This window comes from Echinops telfairi, unplaced genomic scaffold (genome assembly GCF_000313985.2).
Source record: "Echinops telfairi isolate 266 unplaced genomic scaffold, ASM31398v2 ScPeMD7_14;HRSCAF=57, whole genome shotgun sequence".
NCBI lineage: Eukaryota > Metazoa > Chordata > Mammalia > Afrosoricida > Tenrecidae > Echinops > Echinops telfairi.
In genome coordinates this window covers 6,487,508-6,500,711 of record NW_022103911.1, presented here as the reverse complement: position 1 = coordinate 6,500,711, position 13,204 = coordinate 6,487,508, and the positions used below count along the sequence as shown (strand labels likewise).

At 38.0% G+C, this 13,204-nt stretch overlaps 1 protein-coding gene across 1 annotated transcript in view; it reads right to left on the bottom strand.

Moving 5' to 3' along the window:
- INTU (inturned planar cell polarity protein) overlaps positions 1-13,204 on the bottom strand; it is a 98,118-nt gene that overhangs the window by 11,383 nt on the left and 73,531 nt on the right. The window contains exons 9-12 of the mRNA XM_030884786.2: positions 5,597-5,659; positions 4,200-4,421; positions 3,126-3,599; positions 1,076-1,173 (exon numbers count right to left, since the gene is read on the bottom strand). Coding sequence (XP_030740646.1) covers positions 1,076-1,173; positions 3,126-3,599; positions 4,200-4,421; positions 5,597-5,659 — 857 coding nt within the window. The remainder of the gene's footprint in view (positions 1-1,075; positions 1,174-3,125; positions 3,600-4,199; positions 4,422-5,596; positions 5,660-13,204) is intronic.

Sequence of the window (13,204 nt, the reverse complement as noted above, 5' to 3'; positions counted from 1 at the left end):
AGACTGGACTGGAGCATGTACACAGGTAGAGATAAGAGATGGGGGCTCATGACACATAGAATCCAGGAACAAGAGTGGGATTAGCGATACCAGAAGAGTAGCGTTAGGTGGGGAGTGGAAGGGAGAAAGTGGGAACTGATCACAACGATCGACACATTACCATACACCCCTCTGTAGGGGGAAGAACAACAGAAAACATGGGGGAAGGGTGACAGCAGTTGGTGTGATATGAAAATAATAATAACATAATCTATCAAGGGGTAATAAGGGTGGGGGGGTAAAGAGGAGCTGATACCAAGGGCTCACTAGAAAGTAAATGTTTTGAAAATTATGGTGGCAACATACGTACAAATGTGCTGGATACAATTGATGTATGGATTGTTATAAGAGCTATAAGAGCCCTCAATAAAATGATCTTAAAAAGGTCCTGGAAAAAGTGGGAGTACACTTGTGGAATGGAACTCAAAAAACAAAAAAACAAACCACCACCATTCAGGCCTGGAATGGAATTTACTCTTGTGACCCAGCTTTCAGGCCAAGAACAGACCAGTGTACAAGGTAAAGAACACCAGCGAAGTGCATACTGCTTAGAGGAATTAACCAGTGAGATCAAAAGAGCAGCACTGGCCCAGAGGCAAAGTTCCCAAGGCAAGAAGGGACAGCAAGGAAGGAGGAAACAATGAAAATGGGAAGCAGAGATGAAGTGGAAGAGTGTTGTTAAACTGTGGGTATAATGGCATCAAACAAAATGTCTATGAATTGTTGAATGAAAAACTGGTTTGTTCTGTAAACTTTCATCCGAATCACAGTAGGAAGTCTTTGAAAGCATAAAAAATACTTTTCTTTTGATATTTAAATATGTTTGTATGTTCATGTTCCTAAATGTGTAATGAAAAGCATTTAATAAATGGAATAAACATTGCTTTTAATACCTATGATATATCATAATTATAAATGGTGAATAAACTTTCTATGTACTTTTTAAAATTTTACTTTTACATTGCAAAACTTCCTTAAACGCAAAGAAAGAAAAAGAGTCTGAATGTAAAAAGAATATGATAAGGAAGTTTCTTACTTCACTGTATTATATATTTCCAATTCTTTTTCTGATAGCTCCTTTTTCAAGTTCCCCAAATGAAATGGATTTGGAAGAGTAGACTTCTTTTTAGTGACCTGTAAAATATGATTAAGGATATTAGTACCTGTCTGCTTTTCTATATATGGAATCAAACAGCAGAGATTTAAGTTAGAAATTAAAAATCGATGTACGCGAATGACTTGCTCTTTTGCAATGTTTTCTTTAAATATTTTCTATGGTAATTTGTGCCTTTTGGCTTATCTTTTGCTAAAAGTGAGCCCAGAGGCATGTTACAGAGAGGCATGCTTCTCTCTGAAAACTCGCCAGTCATAGGAAGCTTTTACTAAGTTTTGTCATAATCATGTATGCAAGCTTGTCTCCCTCCCGAGACACTTCACATACTTAAGGACAGGGATTGTGCTGTATTCTTTAAATCTCTTTTGTGTAGCATGTCTCTTGCTTCCTAGTAGGTGCACAATCAACATTTGTTCAGTGGGTGAATTTTCTTTTGGTAACTTTTTATATTGAACCAGGTGAAGGATTACATAGATCAGTTTTACATTAAAAAATTCATGCACATTTTGCTTCATCTCATTCATTGCACTTCTCTCAGTGCAACTCTATTCATCCAACCTCTTGTGTTTCCAGTCTCTACACTCTCCTAACACTGCTGAACTTTGACATTGGGTAAATGCTCCCCTCCTGATGGCCTATGGCTGATTATTCTACAGTGTGCTTTCTCTCTAGTGTTATTGTTCCCCTTGTAGACCTATTCTATTCCACATTTGAGTCCTGTTCACATTTTTCTCCCACTCTATGCAGGACCTTCGAATGTGATCCTTTTCATAGAAGTTGGGCACCATCTAGTTCTTTCGTCTCATGGTTGTAGAGGCTAGGATTTGTGTGGCCTATTTGTTTCTTGGACTTTATTTCTGTATGTTTTTGATGTTCATCACTCTTAGTTGTACCTGAGGTGGCTGCTCATGAGATTTTAAGAACCCAGTTTCTACTACCCAAAGTAGAATATAGAGCAATGTTTCCCACAGTGGATGATACCACCTTCTGATCCAGGGGCTGCTGCAAAGATGATTCCTAAATTTTATCTTGAATTATGGGCTATTGTATAAAAGTTTTTAATTGACAGAGATGTGCTGAGTTAATTGTTTTTTTGTGAAAGAAGGGAAGTGGGTCAAATAAATCGGGAACTTTTGATGCAGAGCATTATCTTTGTGAACTATGTTATGCTAATTGACCTTGGAATCCCTCAAGACTACAGTCCTAATCTCTAGTCTCAGTGACCCACTCCTTCAAGGTACTTGGCCTGGCTAGGACGTTTTCATAGTTTTGTCCCCTGTATGTTCCACCACATTTATGGATATATTTGCAACAAAGGTCAATACACATATACAAATATTCTCTTTACAAACCTTTACATCTTGAATTCTTGAGTAGAGACAAAAGGGCTTCACATAATTTAGTCAATAACTGGATTAATAATCACCTAGGGACATGTCAGGGGAGATTGTGGGGCAGGAAATGGGGAGCTCCTGAGTACAAGAAAGAAGAAAATGTTCTAGAATTGACTGTGGTGATGATTGCACAACTGTTCTCCATAGATGGAGCTACTTAATTGTGTGACATATGAATTAAATGCCAATAAAAATAAATTAAAAAATGATGTTTTCCCATGAACTTTTTGAAGCACACACATTTTGTGGTTTCTAATTTTCTTTTTGTTTTTGCTAAACATTATAATGGCTATTTAATTAAACCTAAATGCCCTATAGCTAGTACATTCCCTGTTGTCACTAGAAATAAAGAAGAGATAGTGTTGGAAAGCAGGATTCAAGAGTTTAACTACCTGAAAGTACTCTTAACCAGACGGTCCTAGTTATCAAAAGGCTCCTGTTTTATTTTGTAATATATTTTCTTAAAGGTACTTTAAAATTCTAAATCATTGGTTTGCCAACAGTGATTAAAAACACTGCTAGTTAAAATGAGAAATGATACACTATCCCAGAATGCACACACTTGAATAAGCTTACACCTTACTCAAAGCACCACTTACCTCTGGACCATCAGAACCCTGCGATTCTCTCTGCTTCCACACTGCATCAGTGTGGGGACTAATGCCAACACCTTCTCCACCATCACAACCATTGTCAGAACCGCCAATGCTCCGGGAAGGACTGGGCTTGTGTGTCTTTAAGGAATAGTCAAACAGTGTTCTTCTGCAGGTTGGAGAGGCTGCTACTTTGGAAGTACTTTGTAGCCTACTAAGGATGGGTGAGGTTGTCAAACTATCTAGTTTGTCACGTGAGCCAGTAAGGAACCAGTCCGCAGAAGACAAACAGGGAGTTGGCGCAGATGCTAGCCTTTCCTCTACGCGGGAATCTACTCCTGCCAGCTGGTGAAGAGTTGTTTTAACCTGATCCACATATATGTAGTCTGGTCCAGGTTTCCCAATAGCTTTGGATGCACAGCCCCCAGCTTCTAATAGGACACATAATGTATAATGCCTCTACAAGAAAAATTAATATAGGTTTATCTACCATGAAAATTTTGCATACAATATGGACATACACATTTATAATATTAACACATGGACACATGGCATAGATATGTAATGATTATTAAACATTCCTTCTTCGCTATTCTTTCTAGGTTACTCACCGTGCTTCTTCATTCCCTTGAAAGCAACACTCACAATACCCTATCCTGATATACCTGTCAACAACTCCTCTCTGTACATGGAATTCCTTAAGTAACATTTAGAAAGCCGCAATTATTTTTAAGTTTTTCCATTTATAACGACATATGTTTCATTTTTAATTCTATACATTTTCATGTCACCGTCCTATTTCCCAAAACACATTACAAATTTAAAACCACTACAAAAATGGGAAGAAAATAGTTTTAGAACATGCTAATTTTTTTCTGAATTAATATTTCTCATAAGAAATTTCTCCATACAGAGGCATAAGGGGCAAAGAATGCATTCCTCAACCCTGGTATTTGACATGCTCATAATTTTAAGTAATTATGTTTGCTTATGTATTTACTTAGACAAGCAGTACATGGCAAAGAAGAAATCCCGAGGAAAGAGTCAAGGTAAACTTACCAAACCGACAATTAGTAGAAAATACCGCCCCTCTGGTTCTGGAAAGACTTCCGTATTTGAGTTTTCAGAAGGCTGGAGGTGATGCTGAGGAAACACTTCTCTCCATATTACCAACTGACCAATTCTTTGCTTTGCTGCTAAAGGGAGCAGGCAATGGTGGCGACAGTATGCAGCAATATCATTAAGATCATCCTTAGGCAAATGACTGCATATCAAATATCCCTTGGATTGAACCCAAAAGAGCAAAAGTCAGTACTGATATGAGCAGTAATTCCATAATATATTTCTAATACTGTTACTGACACTTCTTCAGTTGACTTATAATAACCCCGTTTCAAAGGGAATGAGTGAAAATACAGGAAGGATAAATGCTTTGTCTGAGATCAAGCTGGAGATCAAAGATTCAAGGTAAGAAATCCAACATGTAGACTGTAGCACATAGTAACATTTATCTGAAAGCATTAATCTGAGGTAACTGAGGTGGTAACATGAGGAAGAACAGACCTTCATGGGGGTGAAGTGTGGACCTGGGGGTACAGACAGGAGAGACTTTTTACTGAGTACCCTACTACTCTCATCTTCAGATGGGTTTTGACTGATTTTAATAATAAAAATGGAAAGTACTTATAAAAGTTTGTTGCTTACTTTGCTGTACATGGAAGTCAACTATTTAATGTTAGAAGATTTTCCTTAAAGATGCAGGGTTAATTTTTAAGATAAGATAAAAAACACCCAATTGTAAAAGAAAACTAGTGCTTTTCTCTCTTACATATTTGGGTTTTTGATTTTTTCTTTTACGTATTTGTAAACATTTTAGAATGTAGTAATACCACAAACATGTACTACATTTACAAATACAGGTATGTGTCACTTCACGTCCACAATATGCCCTGTGAAATAGGACATTATAAACAAAGTATTAAAATCTTATGGCAGCCTCCTCCCGTTGTCCTTGTCATCACAGCTGCTATCGCTGCTGCAGCGACAGCACTTACTGAGAGAGGCTGGAGGAATGGCTGCTGGCAGCAGCAGCAGCAGCTCATTCTGCCTGCCTGAGTAGTATGAACAGCCTGGGCCCAGCAACTCCTGGCACTGCCAGCTGCCTGCAGTCAAAGCCTAAGAATCCACACTCAGAGCTTTAGTCCAATGCTGTAAGAGACCAGGTTAGAGAAAGAAAAAGATCATGGGCATGTATATGGTCAGATGCAGCCCAAATCAACCTTAAGTAATACCTATCTGTATGGAGATATGTCTTTTTTAAAAATCTTATTCATAAAATACATACATTTAGAGAAAAGATGAATACATGTTTTCATGTTTTCAAAAGTTTCAGAAAATTTACTCTAGTTCTGTTCATATAAGTTGGGCATTTATAAAAACGTCAAGCTTTACTTTACCTTGTAAAATAGGGAAGAACCCAAAATTGTATACAGTCGCCGCATGTCATAGTAATCCTCAGACTGGCAGAGGAAAAAAAGGGCAAAGATTAAAATTTTGGTTTTCTATGATTAAAGAAAAAATTCCAATTAAGTTATAACACTTAAAATGGAAATTGTCTTTCTTAAATGAACTTATCATAGTGCCTTCTTTAGAAATAAATAACAGTATTTTGGTAAAATATACATGTGCATACATATTTATTTTTTATTTATAACGACCTTATTTTTCATTCTTATAAGATGTTGTTAATCAGGAATAAAGCATAAGATTTGTTACCAGAAGAGGAATTTTAGAGAATGTGTATTTTTTTGTTGTTATTTGGAGTACTCTGTCTACATGTAGGAGGGTGAGCTTTTTGATTGTGTTGTTTAGCTCTTCTGTGCCTTTATTGAGAACCTACCTGATACTCTGTGTTTCCTTGAGAGTGGTGTATTGAAGTTTCCCACGATCATTGTCAATCTGGAGATTTCTCTTTGCAGCTCTGAGAGTATTTGGTTGATGTACATCGAGAGTCTTTCACTGGGTGTGCATGTTTATCATGGTTATATGTTTGATAATTATGCAGTGTCCATTCTTATCTCTCCTAATGTTGTTGACTTTTAAGTCTAATTTATCAGAGATTAATATTGCTACCGCTGCCTTTGCTTTGGTTGCCATTAGCTTGGTAAGATTTTTTGCTATCCTTTGCTTCTTCATCTGTTTTTGTTTGTCAGTTTGAAGTGTGTCATTTGAAGGCAGAATATTGATGGGTTTTGATTCAGAGGGGAATTTAAAAAACAACAAATATATTAAAGCAAAAACCTTATACTTTATCCCAGGCATCCTCAAACTGCGGCCCGTGGGTCACATGCAGCCCTCTGAGGACATTTATTCGGCCCGCCGGGTGTTTTTGCCCCATTTGTTTTTTCACTTCAAAATAAGATATGTGCAGTGTGCATAGAAATTTGTTCGTAGTTTTTTTTAAACTATAGTCTGGCCCTCCAATGGTCTGAGGGGCAGTGAACTGGCCCCCTGTGTAAAAAGTTTGAGGAGCCCTGCTTTATGCCATCTAAAATGTCCAATATTATAAAATATTTGGTGAGTAAAAATTGATTGGTACAACCTATTTGGGAACAATAAGAAAGTGAAAAAATAAAAACCCATTCCCAAACTGGATCATTCTTGTTATCGAGTACCATCAAGTCTCATTCTTGTTATCGAGTACCATCAAGTCTCAGCACTGATGCTCCTGTATCATCTTCATAATCCCTGCTATCATGGAGCCCACCGTGGCAGCCACAGCACCATTCATGTCATTTAGGGCCTTCCTATTCACTGACCCTCTATTTTAGCAAGTATGGTATCCTTCTCCAGGGACTGGTCCCTCTTGGTAACATGTCTAAAATATGTGAGAAAAAGTTTCACCATCATGGCTCCAAAAGAGCATTTTGTCCTTACTATTTCCAACACAGGTTTCTTCTGTCTCTGGGAGTCCAAGGTACATAAAATAATCTTCATCGACACTATAATTCAAAGGCACCAGTTCTACACTGGTCTTCATTGTCCAATTTTAGACACATATGAGGGTAATGAAAATATCATGACTTGGGTCAAGTGCACCTTAGCTCTGACATCTTTGCTTTGTAACACTTTAAAGTGGTTTTCTCCGGCAGATTTTCCCAGCACAATGCATCATTTGATTTAGTGACTGCTGCTTCCATGGGTATCGATTTTGTGGATCCAAATAAAATGAAATATTTGAAATTTTCAATTTTTTTTTGCCATTTATGATGATGTTGCTTAATGGCCCAGTTGTAAGGATTTTTATTTTCTTTGGGTTCATGTTTAATCCATAGTGAAGGCTGCAGTCTTTGATTTTCATCAGCAAGTGCTTCAAGTCCTCTGTTTCAGCAAGCAAGGTTGTGGTATTTGCATGTCAGAGGCTATTAATGAGCTGTCCTCCAATCTTGATGGCCTGTTCTTCGTACAGTTCTCAGATTATTTGCTCAGCATACAGACTGAGTAAGGATGTTGAAAGGATACAACACGGGTGCACAGCTCTCCTGATTTTAAACCATGCAGCCTGGGGGCTGCGAACCCAAAGGCCACCAGCTCCGGACCGTCATCACTCCTTGGGAGAAAGATGGCACTTTCTACTGTCGCGTTACAGTCTTGGAAACTCTCGGGGTAGTTCTACCTTGACCTATAGGGTCGTGATGAGGCAGCATCAATTTGATGGCACTGAGGGTTTTTTTTGTTTTTTGCTTTATTATTCTCTAATTTTGTTTGAATGACTGCCTCTTGGTCTCTTAGATGTGCATAGCACATTGAGGTGTTCTGGACGCCTCCTTTTTCATAATTTTCTCCATACTTTGTTATGCTCTATCCACACAGTTGAATGCCTTTACATGGTCAATAAAACTATTTAGAATTATATAACCACAGGCACCGAAGCTAAGATTTAGAACATGAATATTCAGGGTCACAATTTAATCCATAACACCTAGTAATTCCATTTCTAGAGATCTAAAGCAAAACTCAAACAAGAGAAACAAGATTTTTTTTTTTTGAGAAACAAGATTTTTTATATAAAATATTCATGCAGAATTATTTGTAATATGGGGAAAATGGAGATAATGTAACTCTCAACAATGGAAGAACGGATGTCAATTAAGAATGTTCATATCAGAGGATACAAAATTGCTGAAATAATAATAATAAGGTTGATCTGTATGGAGGCCTGGTGGTGTAGTGGTTATGCACTGGGCTCCATCCTCATGGTCTGCACTTTGAAACCACTAGCAGCAGCTCCTTGGCAGAAAGACAGCTTTCTACTCCCATAAACAGTTACAGTCTCAGAACCTTCCACGGGGCCGTTGCTATTAGGAGTCAGCATTGATTTGACAGTGAAATTTGTAAAAACAAAAGCTTTTAAATATCTACATTTTCATTAAAAAAACCATCCCTCCCCAAATTATACACATGTATGTCTATATTTATATGTATATTGGTTTGTGTGTTGGAAAGAATGTGTGTAGTAAACGGGATTGAAGAAGGAAATATGACAAATAACAACAGCAGTTGCACCTGGGATTAGGAAGGCCCTTTGCTCTTATGAACTGTGCTTGCATTTTCACCCAAAGGCAGGTACTAATTTTAAAATAAAAACTGAAAATAACTAAAACATCCCTAAACCGAGAACAGATAAAGAGTGATACATCCTTCCATGAAGTACTACTGAGCAATAAGAACTCCTGTGGTTATGACAGGTTGGGCTGCTGACTGGCCAGGGCAGCAGCTCAAACTCTCATCAGCTGCTCCATGGAAAAGAGATGAGGCTGTCTGGTCTCTTAAAGACTGACCGCCTAAACGCCCTAGGAAGCAGTTCTACTCTGTCCCATAGGGTCACTAAGCGTTGGAAACAACTTGATAACAGTGGGCTGAGGCTGGGTAGTGCAATAAAAGGGACTAAACTACCGATGGACTATTTAAAATCCACCCATAGTTTTTCATCCATCAGTAGTCTGATTCTTTTTATTGCTGAGTAGTAGTCCATAATGTGGATGTACCATGGTTTGTATATTAAGGTTGAGGGACACTTAAGCTGTTTACAGTTTTGGTGGTTTACAGCTCTTGTTGGGTGTCATAGTGACTCATAGTAATCACGTGTGACACAGCAGCTCTGCCCCAAAGGGTTTTCCAAGTTGTGACCTTTACAAAAGAGGATTATCAAGTTTTTCTCCCGTGGAGCCACCACTAGAGGATTTGAACTGTTAACCTTGTGAGATTAGCAACCAAATACCTAATTGTTGCTCCACCAGGGCTCCGGGAGATTATTTAGCAAGCCATTATACTAGTCATGTCCAAATTTTTGTGGAATTCAGATTTTTTCATTTCTGTTCAGCAAACAAACCCAGTACACCACCAGGAGCCCTTTCCTGCTGAGAAGTATTTCATTCTCTGTATCTATTCCCCAGTGGTGCTGCCAGGTACGGATTAGGACTGCTAACATCAAGGTTGGTGGTTTAAACCCCCACCCCCACCAGGGAGACAGAGGAGGCTCTCTGCTCCAATAAAGACTTACAGCCTCAGAAACTTCATAGAGAGCTTGCTATAAGTCAGAATCAAAGTAGTGAGTTTTGGCTTTAGTAAGTACCTCGGATTGGGAGTGCTGAGTCATTTAGTAAGTGTAAAATTTACTTTTATACTAAATTACAAAGTAAATCTCCAAGGTGGCTGTCCTGTAATGAATCATCACCAGCACTACATGAGACTTCTGGTGGCTCTGCATCTGCGTCAGTATTGGGCATTATAGTTCTTAAATTCTGGACTCTCTGAGTGGAACACAGGGTTAAATACTCAGCTGCTAACGGAAAGTTTGGCCGTTTGAATCCACCCAGACACCTCTGAAGAAAGTCCTGAACATCCATCTCCGGAAGATACAGCCACTGAACCTCAGTGGAGAGTAGTGCTACTCTGGAACCAGTGTGTCTGAAGTCATCACGAGTTGGAATGGAATCAAGAACAATCTTTAAAACAGCTCCTCTAAAAAGACTACTCATTTAGGTAGTTATGTCAAGTCCACAGGTGGTGCAAATAGTTAAGTGTTTGAAGACTAGCCAAACGTCTTCAACTCACTAAAAGGTACTTTAAAAGACCAGCCTGGCGATTGTTGCTGAAAGGTCATTACCTTGAAATCCCTATGGAGTACCTATCAACTCAAGTATAAGCTGACCGAAAAATCAGCCGAGGCACTTAATTTAACCACAAACATAAAATGTGCTGAAAGCTCGGCTTATCCACGTATATATGGTACTTAGATCTATTCTGTACACACAGTTTGCCATGAGTTGGAATCAACGCAAGGACAACCAATAACAGGAGGCACGCAGCAGTAATTCACTGGGTGCATTTTCCCCCCACGAGCACTGTTTTTTGCTTTTTAAAACAGTTTAGTACAGAGGTAAAACTGAGACCTAATAAGCTGCCTATTGTAAGTTTTAATAGACCTGTAAACTATTGCAACGTTCTAGATAATGGACATATTCCAACATGCTATAGTGCTTCCTCATGCACCTGCTGCCCCTCCTTGCACATGCCATGCAACTTCCTCTATCTCCAGTAACCACTGACCAGTTTGCTGTCACTGTGGGTGTTTGCATTTTCTGAAATTTTACATATATGGAATTATACAGTATATACTATTTTGGGCCTGACATCTTTTATTCATCATAAGTTTTTTTTTAAGATTCATCCATATTGTACAATATCACAAGTTCATTCAGTCTTATTGTTGAGTAGTAGCCCACTGTACATACATACTACAACTTACCTAGCTGCCTTTTGATAGACATTTGGGTTGTTTCTAGTTTGGGGCTATGAAAAATAAGGCTGCTAAGAATATTTGTGTGAATTGATGGCTGTATAAGAATATTTGTGTGTAGGTTTTTATGGGAAGGTATTCTTTCATTACTCTTGGGAAAATTGATAGGACTAGAATGGCTAAATCACATGGTAGGTATATATTTAACTTTATATGAAACTGCCAAACAATTTTCTGAAGTGGTTGTGTGCCATTTTATATTCCTAATTAATATGACCTCATTGATATTATTTGCCCTTTCTAACCAAGAAAATGTTAGTTCTACTATTCATTAAAAGAATGTTCTATTAAGAAAGAAATTAGATTTTTAAATAAGGCTATTATTAAATATTAGCTCCTTAAACACTGGTAATTTTTTCAGTATTAGTGATAAAGTAGATCTAGTTATTAAAATCTATGATGATCAGTATCTATCTAATTATTCTCAATCAGTTTAAAAACATGATTTATAAAAAAATCAAAAATCGGTTTTTACTAATTAACATATCATCCAACTCAATAATTCAATCATATTAAGAAGAGTTGTGCAATCATCACCACAACCAATTTTAGAACATTTTCTTCTTTCTTGTAGTTACTGTTGTTAGCTCCCCAATTCTCTCTAAATTCCCCTGTCTTTTCTCTAGTAATTATTAATCGAGGGTCTGTCTCTATAGATTTACCTATCCTGGATTTCATATACAGGAAAACAAACCAAAATCAAACAACAACAACAACAAATCAACAACAATGACAAAATGAAAGAGAAAAATCTCAATTAAAAAGAAAGCAGAAAATATTGAAAACTAGAACAAATTTAAGTGTCAAAAGAAAGATAAAATAAGGTGCTACTTTTAAACCTAGCTGTATCTACTATAGTCAACTTTACAATGCTCTTTTTCTGATAGTATGGCTATTCACATCTCTCGACTATTGTCAGAGAGGATTCTTTTTAAACAATCTTAATTTTTTAATTTTAATAAATTATTTTATTGGTAGGTCTTACAGCTCTTATATCAATCTATACATCAGTTGTATCAAGCACATTTGTATATATGTTGCCATCATTTCCAAAACATTTTCTTTCTACTTGAGCCCTTGGTATTAGCTCGTTTTTCCCCCTTCAGTCTCCCTGACTCTTGATAATTTACAAATTATTTTAATTTTCATAGTTTACACCATCCATTGTCTCTCTTCACCCATGTTTCTGTTGTTTATCCCCTTAAAGGGGGCTTGGAGTTGTATGTTGATCATTGCGATTGGTTCCCCCTTTGTGCCCCCTACCCTCATGGTATTGCTACTCTCATTATTGATCCTGAGAGGTTTATCTGTCCTGGATTCCGTGTGTCGAGAGCTCTTATCTGTATCAGTGTACATGCTCTGGTCTAGCTGGATTTGTAAGGTAGAACTGGGGTCATGATAGTGGGCAAGAGGAAGCATTAAAGAACTAGAGGAATGCTTGTGTTCCATCAGTGCTAAACTGCACCCTGGCTGGCTCCTCCTTGCCTCATGACCCTTCTGTGAGGGAATGTCAAATTGTCTACAGGTGGGCTTTAGGTCCACATTCTGACCCCCCTTGTTCACATCAAAATGGTTGTTTGTTTTGGGTCTTCTGATGCCTGAAACCTGATCTCGTCAACACCTCATGATCACAGGGGTTGGTGTGCTTCTTCCATGTGGGCTTTGTTGCTTCCCTGCTAGACGGCCACTTGTTTAACTTCAAGTCTTTAAGACCCAAAATGCTATATATTGTAATAGTCGGGCATCATTAGTTTTCTTTACCACATTAGCTTATGCACCCATTTTGTCTCCAGCGATTGTGTCAGAAAGATGAGCATCACAGAATGCCAGGTTATTAGAACAAAGTGTTCCTGTGTTAAGGGAGTACTTGGGTAGAGGCCCAATGTTCATTACCTCAATATTTAACCTCTAAAAAACCCACAAAGACCTACATCCCTATCATTATATAGTAATATATTTACATATGTACATGCCTATGTTCATACCTCTATTAATGTCTTTTGCCTCCTAGTTCTTTCCTCTATTTCCTTTTCCTTTCTTCCTGTCCCACTATCATGTTCGACCTTCATTCGGCTCTCTGCATCTCTTCTCGGTTACATTGCACTTGATCAAACCCCAGCAGGCATTCTATGTTCTCCTCACCATTGATTTTAGATCTCTCTTTGTTCCCTTGTCCCTGGGTTTGTTGCCTCCCACCTCCTTC